The sequence below is a fragment of the Diceros bicornis genome, chromosome 28 (genome assembly GCF_020826845.1).
Source record: "Diceros bicornis minor isolate mBicDic1 chromosome 28, mDicBic1.mat.cur, whole genome shotgun sequence".
Classification (NCBI taxonomy): Eukaryota; Metazoa; Chordata; class Mammalia; order Perissodactyla; family Rhinocerotidae; genus Diceros; species Diceros bicornis.
The window spans coordinates 19142341-19165596 of NC_080767.1; the positions used below are offsets into that span (position 1 = coordinate 19142341).

The 23256-nt window shown below is 39.0% G+C and overlaps 1 protein-coding gene across 2 annotated transcripts in view; it reads right to left on the reverse strand.

Annotated features, from left to right (window-relative positions):
• SVEP1 (sushi, von Willebrand factor type A, EGF and pentraxin domain containing 1) overlaps window positions 1-23256 on the reverse strand; it is a 179869-nt gene that overhangs the window by 34821 nt on the left and 121792 nt on the right. For both annotated transcript variants that reach the window (XM_058523756.1, XM_058523755.1), the window contains 11 exons: window positions 22114-22289; window positions 18888-19012; window positions 17786-17909; window positions 16841-17011; window positions 15675-15848; window positions 15029-15148; window positions 13651-13827; window positions 13346-13430; window positions 12530-12721; window positions 11314-11481; window positions 1380-2052 (listed from right to left, as the gene is read on the reverse strand). In XM_058523756.1, coding sequence (XP_058379739.1) covers window positions 1380-2052; window positions 11314-11481; window positions 12530-12721; window positions 13346-13430; window positions 13651-13827; window positions 15029-15148; window positions 15675-15848; window positions 16841-17011; window positions 17786-17909; window positions 18888-19012; window positions 22114-22289 — 2185 coding nt within the window. The remainder of the gene's footprint in view (window positions 1-1379; window positions 2053-11313; window positions 11482-12529; window positions 12722-13345; window positions 13431-13650; window positions 13828-15028; window positions 15149-15674; window positions 15849-16840; window positions 17012-17785; window positions 17910-18887; window positions 19013-22113; window positions 22290-23256) is intronic.

Consider the following 23256-nt stretch of genomic DNA (forward strand, 5'->3'; position numbering starts at 1 on the left):
AATTACTTGGTAAGTTCAAAAAAAATCTTCCTGACCAACGCAACGACATGGTTTGTTGTTTTAATCACAGAAAAGGAAACACACACACAAACATACATTTATTTGTTAATGTTGTTTTATAATAAAAAAAGCACATAAAATATTTTTCATGGATATGGTCCTAAGAGTTTTATCAGAGTTTTGTGTTCATTCTTAACATAAGTTTGAAAAAATGCTGGTATAACATCAAGATGGTAAATAAAAAGCAATATTTTATCTTTTAAACAAAAAATTTGGTATTATGATCTCAAAATTCAAATAAATAAGTGATTAATATAATAAAAGGTCATTTTTAGGCAGTACAAAAAGTGAATTAGTTATGAAAACTTTAAAAAGATTACCATGTTTCTTTGTTAGTGATAACGGTAAAGTCTAGCTTCCGTGCTGCAGTGACTTCTCGGTATTTGGACATATTATTTGTTTTGTTTACTGATTTATTGGTTGGGTACCCCACATGCATGTAAGCACCATGCCATCACAGACCTGACCTGTATTGTTAAATACTAGATCTCCAGTGCTTACCTGGCACCTAGTAGGAGCTTCAGAAACGTTTGTTAAATGAACGAATAAAAAAAGCCTCCTTACAGAAACTATATACCCTCTTCCAATGGAAAGCTAACACATCTGAGAAAAGTCTTAAATAAAAGGCATTTACTGTTTTGTTATTGTTGTTGAATATAAAGGAGAAAGGTATCATATATATGTGGGTTTTTAAAAAGTGTTTAAGTAGAACACTGTCTATTTAAAATGGCCCTTGATTTGGGGGAATAGATTCTCATTCTGGTTTTCTGGATGGATTTAAGGAGAAGACACCTGTTAGCGTCAAAGCAGGGCATGTGCGGGTCTGACTCTATCCTTTGTCCATCAGGGTGAAATTGCCTTTAAGTCCACTAAATGAAGATCACAAAAACCGCATCATAATGAATTGATGGTTAACCTCATCTTTTGTCTAAAAAGTAGAAACAATCATAGATTTCTCTAGGTTCTATTGAGACCTTGATTTTTATAAAAAGTATACATCCATCTTGGAATAACTTATTTGATAAAGCAAAATAGTATTTAATTAAAATTGGTTTATTCCAACTTAATAACTATGAAGGGCTAAGATATTGCTACAAAGTGCTTCGAGTGTCTATACGCTAGAAGAATGTAGAAAGCTAAAACGTTAAAAGGATTCATAATCTCTATCAAATTTTCTCCAATGTTCACTACCTCTAGATTTAGCCACTTCTGTTTTCAACAATTAGTCTGCTCACTGCCTCTGCTTCTGGATCCCCGATTAGCCACAATGGGCCCTGTAAGTGATGAAAGCCATGGATCACTTGCCAATCATCTCTTACCTCCAGAAGGGCATTCTCAACCTTAGGCGGTTCATTGCAAGATACAGGGTGGCATGTGGGTGTGGGGCTACTCCATTGTCCCGTGGCTTCGCAGGTACTCTTCTTTTCCCCTTTGACATAGAACCCCTTGTTGCAGCTATAAGCCACCATGGCCCCAAAACTGTAGTTTGATCCACTTGCATAGCCATTCATGATGCTCGGTGGCTCTCCGCAGCGCACGGGGATGCACTGGATGGACAAGGGGGAAGGGTTCCACAGCCCACCTCTCATACATTCAATCTTTGCTGAGGTGTTCAGTACGAAACCTTCCATGCATTTGAAGCTTACAACTGAGCCTGCTGCAAATTTTGCTTTGCTCACAGATTCCAAGATGCTGTAGGAAACAGATGGGGGTTTTTCACAGAAATGAGCTATACAACGGGGCATGTCTTGACCTTCTGGAGGAACCCACTTGCCCTGGGCATTGCAGAGGAGCTGGGAATTGTCTGCCAGGCTGTAACCATCTGAGCAGTAGTAGAATGCAATGTCTCCAAATAACCGATGGGCAGTCTCTGGAGAGGCGTGTTCCACGTTGGGGGGCTCATCACAGGAGACAGCCAGGCACTGTTGGTTACTTCCACTCCACTCGCCACTGGCCAGGCATTCAATGATGTCAGGACCAGCAAGGGTGTAGCTATGAGATGAGAAGGAAAGAAACAACAACTAAGGATAATATTTGAGAAAAGGTCTTTGCATCTTCCTATTTTGCTTTTATTTTTTTATCTGTCCAACAATGACTTTACTTTTATTCTTTAAAATAATATTTATTATTTGACTATTGAGCTTATGGATCAAATGACTTTCATCTGAGTTACAGAAATACATCTTGATATTGACATTAATGCTTATTCAGAAAGGGAAGTGGATTTAAGATTTTTGCTATTTAAGGAACTCAAAAACTTGTTACACATTTCTTTAAAAATAAAAAATGAAGAGTAAGCTATGGTCCTGTTTGACTCAATTCAAAATTGGAACTTCATCTGTCTTCAGATGGTTTTAGTTGGTTGATTTTATCACTAGTCTTTGAAACACAATCTCTGATGCGCCGTATGTAGCCTACATAGAGCTCACAGTTATACTTACTTATATTCAATGAACTTTAAAGCAGCAATTATAATTTCATTTCTAATGTTTCCTAAACCCTTAACCACGTGGTTAGTGTTAAAAGCTGTGTTCTGCATATGGCTCTGCTATTCAACCAGTATGAATAAATTGTGCTTAACAACTCTCAGTCTTTTTTTATGTACAAGGTGTTTTCCCATATATGATGACAGCTTGATGATTTGAAAAAATCTTACTCTCAAATGCTCTCTCAATGAAGTAGAACAAAATATTAGGATATGCAGTATTAGAATAATTACTGTTGAGTCATTCTTATTTTCCTTCTCACTTTTTTACTGCAGAGAAAGATGACGGAGAATTTTAAAGGAATGTCTAACACCAGATCAGTCTGCCATTTTGATACTAATAAACGGTAAGGGGACTAAATAATTTGGCACCTAATTCAATCCTGTTTAGACATATTAATTTCTTCATTTTACAGATGAGTGAAGGGTGGTTCAGACAGGCTAAGAAACCCGCCTAAAGTCACACGGCTGCAAGCAGCAGAGTCAGGATCATTTATTGGATTTCAACACTTACACATTTTCCACGACATCACTCTGTCTCCTTCTCTCTTTTTACAATGAGTAGGTTAGACCACAATTTGTGGGGGTCTTGCCGAAGCTGTGCTGCAGTATTGCAGTGTCACGAGTACAAATTATTCAACCCACCCTTCATTCAGCAAAGATTCTGAAGTCATTAGTTAGCAAACAGTTCACCTGAGGTCTCTTTTAGTTTTATAAGGAACCAGCTATTATACAGAGGTTGGAATTCCTTCACCCTCGCTGACAAGACTTATGAAATCTATAGGAAACAGAGAGATCAAGGAATGACGATAGTGCATCAGCAGAGATGTGTGCATCCGTACATTATGCTATGGACAGAAGTGGTCTCAAAAGGAATCATAGATGTCTCTGATAGCTGAGTGCAGTTTCCAGGTAGGGTCTGCTGCGGTTCACTGTTGCAGATAAGCTCAGTTCTTTGTATAAGATCTGAGCTTAACAAATTTCTAGACATCTTCTGTCTTAGAGGATCCAGGAAGGTATACAAAGACAATGTTAAAAGCATAATTTTATTACTAAAAAACCCCTTATCCTAGGTCTGAATGCCCAGTTTCTACTATTCCTGCATAGCATGTGCTCTGGATGGAAGTTCCATTTGGAGAGACTCCTGATGTTTTATATTCTTATAGCACAATTTAGATCCTCTGCACACTCGGAACCATGCATCATTATTGTCACGAGTCCCTTGATGTTGCTAGCATATTTCATTGGCTGAAGTTCATAGATACCACCTGAGACATCCCTGATTTATTAGAATCCATTGTGCCATCTGTAAAACGCTTCCTTTATTTCATGGGACCAGCTGCTTCGAGGCAGAATCATCTGCTTCTAAAAACTTCCTTATTCCTCAAAGCCTCTTGAAGACGCAAAAACTGTGTTTTGTAATTTGGCAGCACTTTATTAGGCCTCTGACCTCTGATCTTCTGGAAAATCTCCACCACTATTCCTCCCTAATGGAAAATCACAGCAAAGCTCTTCTGTAATATTATGGAAGATTACCACTAAATACATGTATTTTGAGTAAATGAATTTAAAGAATGTATCTTTGATACTACCAAAAATTTCCTAGAATCTACATTATCCCTTTCTCTCACCTAAGATCTTGATTTTTCTTTATGTCTTTCAATCAACATCTAGTCCTTCACTAAGTAATTCTTAAGGGCCATGCTCTGTGCTCGAGCCACTTCCTTAGGGCACGATGCAATGCCAACGCATTTACTTGTTTTCATGTCTGTGTCCACCCCACCGTCCCCCCACCCCCACTACCTGGTGCACTGTAGGCCCCTTCACACCTAGAGTGGTTGCTTACTGTTGAAATGATTGATTCTACCTGAAGAGTGGGAAAGGAAGGAAAGGCTTCCCAGAGGAAATGGCTTTTGAGGGGAGTCGTGAGAGAAGTGGAAAAGGACTCATTCAATGCAGAAAAGTAACATGAGCAAAGAAGTGTTATAGAGCTGGGGCATTCTGGGAACTTACAAATAGTTAGGAACGGCCTATGAACACCTGAGAAAGGAAGTGACAATCACTAGGATCTTGTGTGTTTTGGACAGGTTGTGATGCTTGATGGGTGAAGATGTGGCAGGCACAGATTACCCGGAAATGGTTGTTGACAGTTCCTTTGACAAGGACTCTCATAAGATTTTAGCAGACAAAATGTCGCTAGAACAGAATATATTTAAGTGGTTTATTAACTGGATGATCCAAAGAGTATTGATTAATAGAAGTAAGCTAGTTGGGAGTTTCATATCTTGTAAATGCAACAAAACTCTGTCCTTAGTCCAAACGTCCATCAGTTTGTAGGCAACATATAACTGTAGGGTGGGGAATAAGGGTTTTTATAGGCCAGTTCAATATTTCTAATCCTACAAGGTAATATTTAACAAAGATAAATGTAAGGTCCTGCACATAGATAATAAAAAGAAAAAATTGCACAAATAAAAAACCTGGCTCAGTGGCAGCCAATGTGAAAGAGTTTCATTGAATGTAAACTGAGTGAGTCAATGGTGACATTCTTAATCGAGTTACTGCATTTCTAGAACTCATTTGTCTCAAAAGAAAAGAGGAGAAATGTGGCAGTGCCTAGATTTGGCATTTTTATCTCTGTGTAACTATATTCTAATTTGCATGTGTCAGTATGCATTCAGCTCTGGGTATCCCAATGCAAAAAGGGCTATAGACCTATCAGAATAGGCCCAGAGGAGAGTGACTCTAAGAGTGAACAGACTTGGAATCATGTTCACTAACGAGAAAGAGAAGTGCAGATTGGAGGTTGAGCTGGCTGAAACATGTGTCTCCCCACACCTTCATTTCCAAAGCTGCAAGCTTGGCATCCTAGCCAGAGTGAGGATCATTTCTCAGTCATGGAAATGTGTGAAGGGACTGGGGTCCCTTACTGAAGCCTCTCAATTAGCTCTAATGCTCCATCTGTAGGAGAACCTTGGGACCAGGCTATCAGTACTTGAATGGCCGGCATTTTGGAGGTGCAGAGAAATTGACACGGAGTGGCTTTAAGGGATGGAACTAAAGCTAGTGCTTTAGACTAGATAACATAGTCAATGAGGATGGGGATAGAGGTTTATCAAAAATAACTATCTTCTAAAATACATCAGTTAGTCTTTTAAGATGCTAAAGAAAAATATATTTTCTGAATGATAAAAAAAGAGGAATTAACTGTCAGCTATTGCCTAGATAGAACTATAACTGGTCTCTGATCAAATTGCTGCACCATTTCATTACACTAGAAGCCTGACTGTGTGTTAAGATTTCTGGGAGACATGTTTCACCTGGTTATTTGTTTAAAAGAATTATTTAAAAAATGATGAAGTTTTCTACAGATGATGACATATGTCCTATAAATGCTGGCCACCAAAGCAGGAAAGATTGGAATTGGTACCAATCTAAAATGCTGGGATATTTAGTTTTATTCCATGTGATATTTTGTATTCTCATTCAAGAGACAGTGGGGACATTCTTGCAGACTGTTATTTAAAACCAAGCTATACAAATCATAAAACAAATTGTTTTGCTCCATAATTCCAAGGAAAAATGACCCACCAATGTTACAGTGAGGCCACAGAAGGACACACTTTGGGAGAAATTGGCTGTAATACATTAGCATATTTCTGGAATAATAACAACAAATCCTTTGAAAATGGACAGAGTAATCTTCAGATGCAATTTCCAGTGATTTGATTCACACACCAGGGGAAGCCTACTAATGAGCATGTGCCTGGGAAGCTTTATGAGAGAGCTCCATGTGGGTTATTAGCTCTTCTCTTTTTAGAAGAAGAAAGCACGTTACAAGAGCCTTAAAAGAGCAGCATATTTAAAGAGCTGCAATTTAATAAGAGCAATAGAAAGTATAAATCTGCATCAGTAATTAATTCTTTTTTTTTTTTTTGGTGGGGAGATCAGCCCTGTGCTAACATCTGCCAATCCTCCTCTTTTTTTTTTTTTTTTTTTTTTTTTTTGCTGAGGAAGACTGACCCTGGGCTAACAGCGTGCCCATCTTCCTCCACTTTATACGGGATGCCGCCACAGCATGGCTTGCCAAGCAGTGCCTCGGTGCGTGCCTGGGATCCGAACCGGCGAACCCCGGGCCACTGCAGCGGAGCGCGTGCAGTTAACCGCTTGCGACACCGGGCCGGCCCCTAATTCTGTTTTCAATTAAAACCTATCATCAAAAATTTTACCTTAGCATATTCAGTAATTGCATTTAAAAGTCTATATTCGAGAAGAATCAAAAGGTAAACATTCTATTAGGATTTTAGGATGTCAATGACCCTTATTTCCCTCTGAGTTTCTCATCAAGAGAGTATACACATAAGGATGAAAAGGAAAATGGGAAACAAGTGACCATTTTGTTAATTTGTGCAAACAGCTGAAAACCCCCAGTGCAATGTTTTGATAAAAGGTGAATTTGGAAGGCCAAGTTTAGGGCAGAAGACAGAAATGAGGCTTCTTGCTTCTTTCCTTCCCTGGCATTCATCTTACTATGCCAGTTCCTAAAGTATCTGCTCCTCCATCCTAAACTTGAGAGTGGATCTTTCCTCCTTAACTCAAGGAAAGGCCGGCACAAAGCACAACATCAGTAGAAGAATTAAAAACAGTGAGACCGAAGCAAGACTGCGTGTATGAGCATGCAATAAGCAGGCCTGGGTGGCTGACACGGTGTGCAGGGCAGTGGCCTGTGTCAAGCAGCCCCGAGGGAGAAGACGGAGCTGAGAAGGTTAGAGAGGGAAACAGGCTCTCCCCTCTTATCAGGCCAACAGTATCCTAGGAAGTGGAAGGAGACAGCAGGACAGGCCCCGTTACACAGAAGCCATGACTTGAACACAGTGCTGCCATCCTCGCACAGAACAACACAGTGCCTGCTGACCTACGCCGAGCGATCCCCTGGAGGAAGAGAGAGAAAAGGGGTGAGGAGAGAGAGAAGGGTAAGAACTGACTTCTAGTTCTGGCTGTAACATAGTCTGAAAGCCCTCCCTATATGGAACTTGATGAAATATAACAAAAATGACTTTAAATGCACAGCTGAGCTGATAGAAAAGGAAATCTCCATGAGCCAGAAATGAAGAGGAAATTAAAAGAGAAAAGTAAGCCTGAGAATGAATGCTGTGTTTGCCCTTGGATTGAACAGGGAAGAGAAGAAGACAGGACACGAAATATAGCCTTGGAGTTGACATAGAGAGTAATGGCTGAGTCTCTGGCATGAGTCTCTGGCATGAGTCTAGTCCTAGAGTTCATTCGAGGAAAGGATATTTGCTAGAAACATTCCATCTGGCGGCACAGTGAGATGATAAGTGAGAGCTCTGTGTTTGTCGGGCTCTGGGAGGAAAAACAAAGTACCTGGTAAGGTATCTAACCTCACATGGATTTGAAGTTAGAATTTATACCACTCATTTTGTACATAAAGCCTTCAAACTGATAGAAAGAAATGTAAAATTACGATCTTGCTGGTGATACTCCTGGGGCTCCTGGTAGAAAAAATAATCCAAGCACTCAGGCTATAAGGGGCTGCCATAAATAAAGCAAGCCTTGTATACTGTAAGAACACAACCTGAAATTATTAAATATACACAAGCATGTTCTCCATCATGAATGAGTCAGCAGACAGAACAAAGAGCAAGATTAGAGCACCAATACATTGAGATAATAGAAAAAAAGGTCTAAAAGTATGTTGAAATCATTAAGGACAGAAAGAAAGACTCAAAATCCTATTTAAAAAGAAGAGACTAGGGGCCGGCCCCGTGGCGTAGCAGTTAAGTGCGCGCGCTCCGCTGCTGGTAGCCCGGGTTCAGATCCCAGCTGCGCAGTGATACACCGCTTGTCCGGCCATGCTGAGGCGGCGTCCCACATACAGCAACTAGAAAGATGTGCAACTATGACATACAACTATCTACTGGGGCTTTGGGGAGAAAAAGGGAAAAAAAGGAGGAGGATTGGCAATAGACGTTAGCTCAGGGCTGATCTTTCTCACACACACACACAAAAAAAGTGGAGGAAGATAGGAACAGCTGTTAGCCCAGGGCCAGGCTTCCTCAGCAAAAAGAGGAGGATTGGCAATAGATGTTAGCTCAGAGCCGGTCTTCCTCAGCAAAAAGAGGAAGATTAGCATGGATGTTAGCTCAGGGCTGATCTTCCTCACCAAAAAAAAAAAAAAAAAAAGAAGAGACTATGTAAAAAAGAAATATTTGGAAAAAACCATAAATTATAAAAATAAAAATATAGGAAATAGCAATTCGAAAAACTAATGGACAAATTTAAAAGCAGATTAGATAGGAGAAAGAAAAATTAGTGAACAGGAAGATATGAAGAAATTACGCAAATGCAACCCAAGTTTATAAAAGGATAGAAAATGTGGCAGGTTAATAGATATGGAGAACAGAAATAAAAGGTACAATACAGATCTAATAAGACTTACAGAAAGAGAGGAAAGAGAAAGTGAAGAGGAGGAAATATTTGAAATGATAATGGTTGAGAATATTCTAAAATTGGTGAAAAATACGAATTCTCAGCTGTAGGAAGTGTAATGAGGCCTGAACGAGATGAACGACGATAATACACCATTAGTCATATCACAGAGAAAGACCAAACAAAGACAAATTTTAAAAAATAACCAAAGGGAAAAGACGTTACTTATAGAGGGACAATAAGTGACCAGATTTTCTCAATCTCAGCACTACTAACATTTTGGACTAGACAACTCTTTGTTGTGGGGGGCTGTCCTGTGCATTATAGGATATTGAGCAGTATCTCTGGACTCTATCCGCCAAATGCTAGTAGCGTTTTTCCTCCCCCCATTCCCCCACCCCCCGACTGTGACCATCAGAAATGTCTCCAGACACTGCCAAACGTCCCTGGAGGGCAATACTGCCCCTGGTGGAGAAGCACGAAATTAGACTGATGATGCAATTCTCAACAGCAACATTACAAGTCATAAAGCAAGGGAATAACATCTTCAAAATGTTTATGGAAAAAAAAAACTATTAACGTAAACTATTAACATAGAAAGGAGCATGTGATATAATTCACGTGAAAGTTCTTTGAAGAATGTAAGACCCTCTACAAATGTATGGATTTGTTGTAATTTTCATTATTGCCTTTATTGCTTCCTTTAATAAATCTCTTTGGTATAATATATAGACTTAATATTAGGCAGACACAGAACTTATGATATGTCATAAATGAATGACTTGTGAGGAAAAGAAGAAAAATGTAAATTTGTATATAGAGTGTGATCTTTAATATTAAAAAATATGTGCCAAGACAAAATTCTAGGAAGAAATATAGTAAAATATCACCAACGTTTATCTTTGGGTGATTTCTTAAAATATATTTTTTATTTTCTAGTTTTATATGGTGATAATACATTACTTTTTTAATCAGAAAAAAATCCAGAAGTCGTCAATATCTAATTATTATTTGGAACATTTATATTTGATAAGGTCTCACAAACACTTAAATGACTAATCTTAAAAATAGTCGTATGCAGTTCATTAGGAAGTGGTTTTTAAATGAGTCAATCCACAGCGGAGAGACGCAGCCATCAAAAGCTAATTCCTGCACTGATATTTTAATATTAAAGATTTCTTTTTCACTTAAGGTGTTAAGATTTGGGATTTCTGTCAGCTATTTATGCAGGTGTTTGACTCAAGATCTATTTGAAGGAAAATATTGTCGCCACCTGCTGGCAGTCCTGTAATAGTAGACACACGGTCTTCTATCCTGGGTGAAATGAACTTCAACTTCAATGATATTACAGAAACTGTGTCTTCTCTTCTGTGCTCCAATCATCATACTAATGGCAGAGTTTGTTGAGTTTATTATTTTCGGTCTAGTCCATCATTATATCATTTTATTCCTCATAATATCCATAAGAAGTACGAACCTTTAATGAACTCATTTTATGTCGGAAGACAATCAAAGCACAGAGAGGTTATATCACTTTCCCAAGGCCACGCAGTTAGCGATTGACAGAGCTGAGATACAACTCCAGAAAACGGCAACCCCTCTGCTATTGCTGCTTCCAACTGTGCGAAAAGCAAGTGCGGTAAATCCACAGTGTGAAAGCACTTTACTAGTGACAATATTTACGGAGGAAGTGTGGAAAAAAAATAAGCAATGAAATATCTATCAGATGACCTGGGATTTAATCACCCCTCGGTTTTTTATTGCCTGCCTGGGACCCTGAGCAGATCACCAGCCCAGAGTGAGCCTCTCTCTGCTCTGTAACTCACAGGGTTTTCACGAGGATCAAACGAGACAAGGAGTGTCAAAGCACTTTGTAATCTGCTTCCAGGTTTTACAAATTTTATCTCTGAATTAAATGAGAGTATTAAAAACGTAAAAATCTGAACTTTATCTTTTTTCCTGCAGACATGTCACCTTTATGTTGTGACTTGAAGTCTTGCCTTTGGTTTTGCAGAGGGTAAATCCACAAATGCCTATTTAAATGCGCCTTTTGCATCTTTAATTAAAATACAAAGATATTTTCCATTGCGTTGTCCAATGTCTGTTATTCAAGGCCTCATTTGATAAATTACTCTAATTTCAGGAAAACACTGTTCCCCCAGGAGAATATGCTTCCTTTCTGCTGTCAGAAAGCAAGAGTATAAAGCTCTCTTTGACTTCGGCTGCCGGGAAATTGAATTTCGTATTCAGAGGAGCCCATGTCCACAGCCCAGGAGCATCCACTCCCAACGCTCCTTTCCCTCAGAGGCTTTACTCACCCTTCTTTGCAAGTGTAAGTGACAGTGTTCCCAAACGTGAAGTTACTCCCAGTGATGACAGCATCTTTGATGGCCGGCGGCTCTCCACAGAAGACAAGATGACAGGTAGGTGGCGCTCTGTCCCAGCTGCCTGACGCGGAGCATTCAATGACGGAAGGGCCCTGTAAGCTACAGGAAAGAATGATGCCACTTCTTTTATTGGCTATTTATTTACTGCTACGGAGATGAGAAAGGAAGGACTTGGAAGTGACTAGGAGACACTTAAGGAATTTTAATACATAAAAATAAAGTTTCTTCCTGTTTTCCTGCTTTACATAAAAACAAGGGAAATCTGAGCAGGCTATTTAAAACCATGAATATGCTAAAACAATATAACAATAACTCGGTGCAAAATACAATGGTTGAATGTGCTCATTGGTGGTGTTGTAGGGCACTCCAAACCTTGTGAACAGCAGATTACTTGGAGGAGAAGGGGTTACCAGGATGGTTAGGATCCAGTGACAAGGGAGAGCGACACCCAGGAAGTCAGGGTAACTGGGTCCAAGGGCACCGTCCTTAACATGAGCCTGGGATCTGAACTGTGTGGCTCATGACTCTGACCTCTGGTCTTCCTTTGATTTTACAACCTCAAATCCCTACATCATGGCTTCTCCACCTTTACTTGTCAACTTGATTCTGATTGTCTGTATTACTCACTCTGCTTTCTGTTCACTTGATCTGTTTCACTTCAGATCCTGTTGGCCAAGTTTCTGATCACAGCCTGACTCTCTCTACTGTCCCTTCTGTTTGCACACACACACACACACACACACACACACCCATTAATCAAACTAACGTCTTACAGTATTAAGGACCCAGGCTCTTACCTGGATACGCTTTTTATAACATCCCATGTAACGCTGAGTATAAACGTGGTAAGTTGTTGACCGAAAAATCCAGGCATTGTGTTATGCTTCACAAACACTTGCTGGTTTCATGTTTAACGTCTGAATGTTGATAGCAATTGAACTAGAACTCCCAGAGTCAAAGTTAGATGGACTGTTTCCCTGGGCATTTACTATAAGCTAGTCTTCAGGAAGCACACAGATTTGAGAATATCTTTTACATTTAGAAATTTGTATTTAAAGTCAGCCAGTCACATGCAAATGAAACCTATTGAGTAAATAATGACTAACAAGGTATTGTAGGAAGCGTGGCTGGTATCTCTGGACTTTACCTGTATCCACTCTCACACGAATACGATGCAGTAGAAAGGTAGGTAAGCCCACTTAAAATATATTTCCCATTATTTATGTTTTCAGGGCTAGAGCACTTGACTAGTTCACACACAGGAGGAGAGTGACTCCAAGAACCGCTAGCAAGACAGGATGATTCTTTATCACCATCCAGAGTATATCCTTTATTACACCTGAAGAAGACAAAGGAAAATTATAGAATATAATTTGCTTTACTTTGTATAATTTTATCTGTGCCAAAACCTCCAAAAATATTGCAAATATACTCATATGGGAAGAATTCTTTTTTTTTCCTACTGAAATAATGCTTTAAAACTATTCTTTTTCAAGGGTGAATACTGTACATCTGTCCTATAGGGACCCTGCTGAGTGATAAGTAGAAGGATAGGTTTAAGGATTTGGCTTGCCTCTGGTGTGTGTCATGGATTATAGCTGCAAATAAAATTCTTGGTTTGAGAGTGGTCTCGTCTAGGATAAGTCCCGGAAATATTGGCTTTGGAGTAAAAACTCCAGCTTATAATCAAGAATATTCATTAGCTTGCAGGGCCTTCCTGCATGGCATCCATTCTTAGAGCACTTCAAGGAGGTGCTGGTGGCAATAATAGGCTAAGGATTCTAGATATGACTACCATTAGATTATTGGATCAGATTTCTTCCCACTACACGTAATTCAATTAATTCCATATTAACTTAGAAACACCCTCTGCAATTACTCTTCCCCTTTTCTTGCAGTATTATATCACTGCCAGCATGTTATCAACAACTTCTACAACGTTGTTTTAATCCTAGACTCTTACCTATATATGACTGTATTGCCAAAGGTAAACGCTGATCCATCAATACCACCATTTTCTGGAATAGCTGGTGTACCACAGGAAACAGCTTAAAAGAGGAAAAACAAAAAGCATTGCCTTTCTTAGCTAACGAGTGCAAAAATCTCTAAAAGCTCAAGGGACAGTTCCAGGTTTTCTTGTCATGTTTACATATGAGCCTAACAGTTGGGCTTTAAATACAAAGAATATTGATATTACACTTGACATTTCTACACCTTAAATTCTAGGACGGTCAAACCCCATAAACATGGGGAATTCACTAAACACACCTTCACAATACGGCATCAGATGACTCCATTCTCCAGACTCCAAACACGTGATTTTGGTCACTCCCATCAGCTGATGTCCTTCTTTACACGAAAATGTGACTTCAGCACCCACTGTATAAATCTCACCAGAAGAGCGGCCATTTTCTGGATTTCCTGGAGCCTTACATTTTATAGGTTCTTGAAAGAGAGAAACAGTTTTTGTGGGACAATAAATGGCTTTCACACAACCATGCAAGGTCTCACGACACTTAAGGTACCAAGTTAAATCCTGAGGAAGAATCTTTTGAAGAGAGATGCATTTAGTCCAGGGATACATTGGACAATTAAACCAGAACACATATTTAACAGGCATTTAAACAACAGTAGTTTGAAACAGCAATGACTAACAAAAATATACAAAATTTATCTGGCCAGAAAGGGAATTGTTGATCGAGGAAGTAGTGGTGGTGCCAGGGCATAGCTTTGAAGGGCTGCAGCCTCTCTTACTTCCCCCCACTTTTTAAGAGCAACTGGCTTTCTCTCAAGCTGATGTAAAGGTGTTACCAAAGCGCATTGAGGAGAAACTCGCAGCCTGGCATTCCAAACAGACTACGGATCATGAGCCCCTCCTATGTGCAAATTTGGGAACAGTCACCACTTCTAGAAAGGGAAATAAGTTAAAGGGAGATTTAGGGTGAGAACTGAACAAAAGGAGTCAATAAATACTTGAATTCTCAAAAAGGGAAGATAATTGATGCAATCTTTCTCAAGATCATTTTGGCTATAAAAGTAAAGAACTTTAAATAAAACCTTCTCAGAAAGTAAATGGAATTATAAGACTGAATTTTGAGAATTCTTCTTTACTTTCTGTCTTATTGTTTTTGGTAGTTGCTCTCTCACAATAAATGTAGAAAGACATTGATGAGTTGAGAGATAAACCAGTATTTTCAAAGTTATTACAAAATACAGAGATGTGGTAAGGCAAGATGTCTATTTTTTTTCAATAATATAATTCTATGTGGCTGAGGCAGGGGAAAGATACTGACAGCGAAGATGTGATGAAGCATCTTCTTTGCTCTGATTGACGCGGTAGAGGTAATTGATCATATTTCTAAATCCACTCTATTATTCTTGTGCTACGTAGACATTTCATTCAACATTCCCGTGATATAGTTGAGTCTCAGTTTTGTTTTTCAGAAATTGGGAAGTTGGGAGAGGCACAATGCTACTTTAAAGCACCTTTAGTTGTTACTTATATGTCTTTATTAAGATGGTTTATCTTCTCCATCTCCTCTTTGAAGTTGAAAATATTGTCTTATTTTTAAATACCACACATTTGAAATATATACTTGAATTAAAAAGTTGAAATAGACTTCCCAATTATACATATACTAGTTACCTGCACAGTTTTTACCATCTCCTGTGTAGGGCGGGATACATGAGCAAATGTAGGATCCATTCGTATTCAGGCAGGAAGCATGCTCACTACAATCTGACCCAACGGCACATTCATCAACGTCTGAAATGAAGACAGTTTACACATAGTAAAGTTGACTGAGTTCTCCTATGTATCAAACATTTGTTTTTCCTTTTAAATCATTACATATCATTTAACATATAACAATATATGTAGTTATATATAGTTTTATATTTATATAAAACTATATATTTTATAAAATTTAATTTTAAATTTACATATAAAATATATTTCTATAAAATTTATATATATTTTTATAAAATTTAAATATAACAGTCACAATCACATTGCAGATATACAGTAAGATCTATTATTTCCTCCTGTTATAAGTGGGTAAGTAGAAGAACAGAGATAGATAAAGATACTCTTACTATTAAGCCTGGTAAAAATTTAAAACATTTTTGGCACTTGTGTGGACAGCTGCTTTGTTATTATGGCTTGCCCAGAGCTCACTTGGATGAGATGAAGTTAACAAAGGAATGCCACAAGAGAGCCTCAGGAATTTGGGACGATTGTCTCCCATGGAGCTAGAGTAAACCCACACGGTAATTGCCAAGATTGACCTCACCAAGGCATGATGGTGAAATGCCATTCCAGCTCCCATTATCTGTACAGAACATCCTTGAATCACCCAATAAATAGTAGCCATTGTTGCACTGGTAGGTCACGGTGCTGCCAGCATGAAAGTCCTCAGCTGAATAAAAGCCATTCTCCAAAGGGGGTGGCACCCCACAGCTAATGCCTGTAACGTGACAGGAAGAATACAACTACATTAGGAGCAAAACGCTCAAAGGACATTTTATTTAAACTAGTAGTTGAGTTAAAAATGAATCTTTCACTGCACACACACATTAGATGGGAAGTGTTCTTGGGGTGGTAACAGGCTGTAGCCATACCTGTGCTCTCACCTTCTGGCATACTGCCTGGTTCATGGTAGGCATGCAATTCATTCACTTAAAAAACTCTTTACGCAGGTCCTGCTACCTGCTAAACACTGTCCTAGGTGCTGAGCTTACAGTAACGAACCAAACAGACAGAATCCCTGCCTTGTGAAGCCTACTATCTAGTGGGAGTAGAGAGACAAGAAACAGATAAATATATATGTCATGTCAGGTGGGAATAGATGCTATGGAAAATTTCCCTGATCACCCTATCTACAATAGCAGTCTTGCTTCCACCCAACCCCCTCACTTTGTATTCCCCCTACTCTGCTTTATTTTTCTTCATAGCCCTTACTTCTGGCCCTTGCTGTTCTTATTTACTATAATTAGTCGTTATTTTCTGCCTCTCCCACTAGAATATAAACTCCATAAGAAGAGAGACTTTTTTCCAACTGCTGCATCTCCAGAACTTCAATCAGTGTCCAGCACATACTAGGTAATTTAAAAATTGTTGAATAAATGAATGAATGGATGCACCCAACTCAACAGATCTCTTCCTGCTCTTCCCACCAGCAATGACCCATCTCCCTTTGGGCTTCAGCCCCCACGTCTGTCTTTCCCTCCCATCCAGTTCCTCGTGCCACCTGGCGTGCATTCATAGGTGGGGTCTCTTTAGATCTGCATGGTCCACCTCCTTCATGGTGCCCAGCACAGCTCATTGCACAAAGGAGGTATTCAGTGACGATTTTCTGCTGTGAAGTATCTAGCTTTTATCTAGCATTCCTCACAAGTGTTCTTACGGTTCCAATACTTTTCAAGGGTTACTGAAATGCCTTCAAAAAAGGCAGCTCACGTTCACAGTGAGGGAGTGGGTGTGTCCACTGTCCTTGGTTCAGACAGTACTGCACAGGGTTGCCAACCATTTGGAAGCCTGGATCACAGAACAGACTGATTCTGGAGCCTGGCTTGAAGTTTGCCGATGCAGTTCGCAGATGAGGTACCAATCCTTCTAAAGGTGGGCAATCTGAGGGCAAAGAATACAGGTATGGAGTTTGTCAGCAACATAGTGGCGGCATCACCAGGTCAAGAGTTTCAAATCGTATGTTGAGAGCCACTCTACCGATATTAAAACAAGGCAACATGTAACCAGATCACTGGCAAGCGAGATTACTAGGAAAAAACTATTTGAGTCAACAAACAACTTTCCCTCTTTCAGCAGAAGTCTGCTAAATATTTTTTAAGGAAAAAAAATAGTATTTTAGGAATATTAATGAAATATTCTTATAAGTTATCAAAACCCAAGAGTTCTAGGACATCTTCAGAGACTTGCTTCAATACGTTGGATTTTATGAGGCAGTTTTGATCACTCAGAGTTTGACTATTCAGTGTGTGGGCTGTAATGTCCACTGGTTTCCTCCCTGTGCTACCTGCCCCTGGATGGCTCCTACAAAGTCCAGGGCCAAGAGAGTAACCCATCTTAAAGAGGAGGATAGGACTTTGGTGGGCACTTAAAAAATTAGCCATATCCCTCCTGTCATCCTATTCTTATCTTATTTTACCTTTTTCAAAGTTTTCTCCACAGTTAATTTGTACCCCGTTATACAGAATGTATTTAAGTATTAAAAAAAAATAAATCCTTTGGATGAAGATAGAGTTAAAAAAGAATTACTAGTTAAACAATAGACTGACAGGCGCACACACTATTCGACCAATAGAGAATTTCAAAATGTCTCCTTTTGCTAGAAAACCCCAGAGTAGTCAACAGACAGTAGAGTCTATGGAAGACAGAAACTCTAACCAGAACAGAATATGCTCTTGGAATCGATCTTCACTTTCCCCACAATTCCTGACAGGAAATCAGGCCAGGCTAACACGTTTCCTTTATTGAGTTCCTCTGGGCATGAGGTAGCCAGCGATTTCACCTGAAAGTTTAAAAACACATCTTTAGATAAACCTTACTTGTTTCAGGAAGACAGAGTTACTGTATCTTCATTTAGTCCTATTGAAAACATTTGCAGATTTTGGGGGTGAGGGTGTGGAGGGAAGCAGGCTTTTGTATGATATGATTTCAGGGGCAACAAGAAAGTTCTCTTCCCTCTCTCTCCTCCACCCCCATCATTCACTTTCCCAAATATTTCATTCTGGCCGGAAATTCTGAAAATCTATGCATAGAATTTGCCTAAAGCTTTGCAATTTGCTAGGTCTTGTGGAGGTTCCCCTTCTCCATTCTCCTGTCTTCTGTCTCTGATCTAGAGCTGAGGAACCTGTGGCTTAGACAAGATCTGCCACCATAATAATAAGAGCAAGCATTTATCAAGACTTTACTATGTACCAAAAATACCACGATTGTCCACGCAGTATTTTGTTCAATCCTGCCAAAACTCCACCATGTAGTTCTGTTCGTTTATGTTTCATAGAAAAGAAAACCGAAGCTTAGAGAGATGGAGTAACATGTTCAAAATCATCACCGTGAGTTCAAGGTAGAACTGGCATTTGAACTCAGGCTGTGGAACTCCAGACTGGCTTTAACCATGAGCTCATCTGTAACTCTCTCTATACAATCTTGTGCCAGCCCTAAATTTCTACATCTTTAGTCAGAGGGATTTGAAGTATTATTCTCTATGATTCTTTCTGGTTCCAAAATTACAAGATTTTATAAAATAATCCCATCCAATAAAATCTAAAAACATCACTAAGAAACTGAAAAGGAGATTCATTGCAAGTTACTGTAGATAACCTCTGCCTGGCTTAGTCTATGACCATAGCATCAAATGATACTGGTGATAAATTATGAAAACCCAGAGGTTGCAATAGGATAGGGCGTCATTAGGCTGTTCACATTTTTACTAGGTTTGTACCTTTGCATCTCATTACTGTCATACACTGAAAATGGAATTGACCTGCTGTGGAGACAGGACATAGTCCCAGAGGTTGAGCTGGCTTATGGAGCCCACAAAAGACTCAGCTGGGTTGAATCCCTCTCCTTTTTTGTCTTGTTCTTGCCCAAGAACTAAGGCACCACCGCCTAAAGAGAGAAGGAGAGAAACAAGGAGGAAAACTGGCCTGATTGTCTGTTATTCCTAAAACGCTAACTAAATGAAAAAGAACAGCCAACATCATTGTATTGGGGAAAATTATTGAAAAGCTAAATTATCTACATTTACTGCATGTTTTATCAATAAGGACAAATTCAATGTTTTATATAGCAACTTAAAAAATGGCCGGAGAGGATTTAGAATATTATATTGGATTTATAAATATTTAACTATAGAACTACATATATACATACATACGCATATACTATTTTATATCAACAAAATAATTAAGTCCTATTTTGCCTGCTTTCTTCTAGGAAATTACCCTCTATGATAGACCAACTGTAGCTGCTGTTCATTTTTTTTTATTCTTAAGCCTACAATGCTCAAATTTCTATCACCAATTCCAAGGAAGCTTCTAAAGTTGCCAGTGGCCACCTAATTGCCAAATCCAATGCAAACTCTTCGATATTCACCTCTGGTGACTTCTCTGTGTCACCTGTTTCCATTGACCATTTCATTCCATTAAAGTGTCCTTCCTGGTGTACTGGATGGTCTGTGTTTGCCCCTTAGAGCTACCTTCCACCCTTCTCCACTCTGCTTCGTGCCCCCAAAGTTAACTGAATTCCTTGCTCCTCTGGCTTTTGTTTGTGTCTGGCCAAGGGAAGGACCAGCAGGAGGTAAGAAAGTGGAATGAGAGGAAAGTTTAATTTCCTGGATACCTTCCCGCCAGGCAACAGATTGTCAGGCTGCTTTCTTCTACCTAACGTCATTGCTGCCGCTGGGTGATTTATCTCCATCACTACAGGTTTGCCTGAATTCTGGCAACAACTCCCATCCCTTATCACTTCAGGCCCATCCTTTGTGACTTTCTATTGTTGCCAGTCATGAGCTGTTTCACTATCATATTTTGGTTCTCTTAACCCTGCCCACACCTTTGAAAATAGTCCCTTCATTCAACTCTCTTCAGTTACACCCCCAGGTGTGCCACCTGTTTCCTGCCAGGACCCTGACTGATTCCACTTGGTTTCCACGAGAGCATCCTCTCCTGGTTCTCCTTGAACCTTTCTGCTCATTCTCAGTCTCCCCTCTGCCTGCCTCTCAGGTGCTGATGTACCCGGAACTCCACCCCAGCCGCCTCTCCTTTCCTTCAACTACTCTTTCCATCTGATCTCATCCACCTGACAATCAATGTCTGTAGAATGATTTCCCAGTCTACATCTTCTTCTTATAAAATTAATAATGAAAGATTAATACATGTACATGGAAGAAAATTTGAAAAAAATAAAGTATAAAGAATTCCTCTTACCCGGAAATAATCATTTAACAGTTTTGTGTATTTTCTTGTAGGTTTCATTTTTATTTTTATTCTTTTTTTAGTATATGTGTACGTGTGTGTGAGAGATTTTAAAACACACAACTCAGGATCATACTATATATGACGTTTGGATCTTGCTTTTCTTCTTGAACATGTTCTCATTTCATGAGTTTTAATAGCTATTTTATTTTATCATGAATGTAAAACAATCCATAATTTATTTAAGTAACTAATTAAAAAACCACTTCTTATTGGATATTGGAGTTGTTTCGAAGTTTGGTACTAAAATAACACTGAGATAAATATACTGATACATAATATTTGTTCAGATCATTGATTATTTCCTTTAGATCGATTCCTGTTAGTTAAATTGTTGGTTGCATGCAAAGGATTTCTCTAAGGCTCTTGATGAAAGTTTCCAAATTGTACCCCAGAAAGGTTGTATCAATTTTCACACCTGCCAGCACTCTTCAAGAGTGTCCACCATGCTGAATCCTTGCCAATCCTACCTTATCACTAAAAACAACTTTGTGAATTTGATATAAAGTGGCATCGATCTATGTTTTTAGCTGTAGGTATTCCTGTGATTAGAATTCCAACAGAGATTTCAAACTCAATACGTCTAAAAGCAAATACAGAATCTTTCCCCACCTTTAACCCATGCTCTGCTTAATTGTCCTTTCCCTAGAATTCCTACCTCAGCCAACAGACTCTTCCATAAATCTGATTACCCAAACTAAAGCCAATCATTCACTAAACTCTGTCAGTTGGAGCTTTGCCATATTGATGGACTGTAATTCATTCTTACAGCTGTGGTTAGACAACCATCGTCTTGGTGGCTACTATTATAGCTTCCTTGTTTTATTTTCCTATTCCTTTAACCTACTTTTCACTCTTCTATCAGAGTTTAATTTTTTTTAAAGACAGAAATGTTCTTTTTTTTGCCATAAATAAAATATATGTTTATTATCAAAATAATAAAGAATTATTTTCTTTATTCTGTACTTTCCATATTCTTCAGAAAAGAATAAAGAAGAAAATAAAAGCCACCTGCAATCCCACCACCCAGATAAGAGACGCTGAAAACAAGAACATTCTAAATTAAACACAAAAGGAACCACCACCTGATAATGCTGCTTCCTGTTGAAACACTTTTAAAGTTTCCTTATTTACTACAGGGCACTGCCAACCATTCCTCCTCATATGACATATGCCACAGAAGGATCTAGATAGAGCAAGCTTATTGCACGTACAATGCTGAGAATGCTCGGTTGCCTAATACTTTTGCATTCCTTCTAACTAAAACTCTCTGAATAATTTTTTAAAACTGTTTTTAGAAGAGAGTTTGAGGTCTACTAGAAAAAGGTCATAAAAATGGATAGCTATCAGCAGTGCTCCAGCCTCTATGCTGGATATACTCGTATGCTATGTACACTTATCACAAAACAGAACCTACAACCTAAAACAAAACACACTAGCATTTCATCTCCTCCTTGGAAGGCAGTTTAGTAACCACCCATTGTTAGTTCAGCATGCTTCTTAGTAGTCTCAGTATAGATCCCCAAAGGCATTTCTTACACAGACAGTCACACAGCTCAACTAGGAGAAAGTTCCTAATAATTCACAGTCTGCATAATCAGGAGGTAGTAAATGGGAGATAACTGTTGATGTTTGTCTAAAACCAAAGACAACAAAGCTAGCAAACTCGATTTTCATCTAAGTACCATGACCTCTAGCATCTAACAGAATTATGTTCCTTTTGCTAAGACATACCAGGTATGGCCGAACCAATAGAAAGGCCCACACCACCGTCAGATAATTTCCCATCGATATAGACTTTCCAGGCTCCATCAGTACTTGTCCAAGTGATTGCAATATGATGCCAGCTGCCATCATTCACGGCCGGACAGTCTGTTATCTTTTCCTTGCCATTCACATAAAGAACCCAGCTGCGGAGAGATTCCAGGGGATACAGTCATCAGTTATATGTCGTAATCCCATCTGTGGGGCATGTTACTATTTTTCTTCTTTTCCTTTTTTTGTGGGTAAATCACTTCGTGTAAACACATTACTTTTTTTCTCCATTTGGTCATATTTCATAGAAGCAGATTTAATTTACTAATGACACTTTATGGTAGCTCACTGAAAACTGTTTGTGTTTCTTAGACACTGAGGGGTACAAAAGTCTTAAGATGAGCCGAGAGAAGTCGGTCCAGTTTGAGATAATTCACCAACTGTCTGTTCTGGAGAGAGTGAGTCAAGAATGGAAGTAATGTGAGTTGCACAAACGTCAGACTGGTTTTCTTCCTCTAGAACACATGTTCCTAAGACCAGGAACAAACTTTAGAAGTCTCAAAGAAAGTAAGTTCTGTCTCTTGGTTGCCAAAGCAGTCGCAGATAAAATATGTCAATTCAAATAAAAGAATAATTGGAACTAAACAAAGGTGGTGAACCACAAGAGGGTTCCAACAACCATGTCACTTGGGGAGATGTCAAAGATAATAAGCAGTTTAAAGCGAAATATCTTCAAAAGCAAACGGAGGAGAAGAAAAGATTAGGGAAAACTGATAAGGAAGATAAGAATTCATTGAATTCCTTTAGCAGCATCTTCTCAGCCCCTATTTGAAGATGTTTATGAAAAAAACTTTTTTTTATAATATTAATTGTATCCGCTCTGCATTTTCCCATTTTCCTCCCCCTACTCAAGCAGGCAACAGGTTCTCTCTTTATGTATATTTTGCCTCAGGTGAGGTTTTTGCAAATTTCTTGGGTTTTGCTTCTGAAAGTTCAAGTCCACTAAGAAGAATAGGGTTTGAGGATGGGGAGATCTCCACCAGAGTAGTGAGAGTCCCCTGGACAGAGGAGAGGAAAGAGAGCTCAGTGGGTCTCTGAGGCCTACGACCTGCTCAGTAGCAA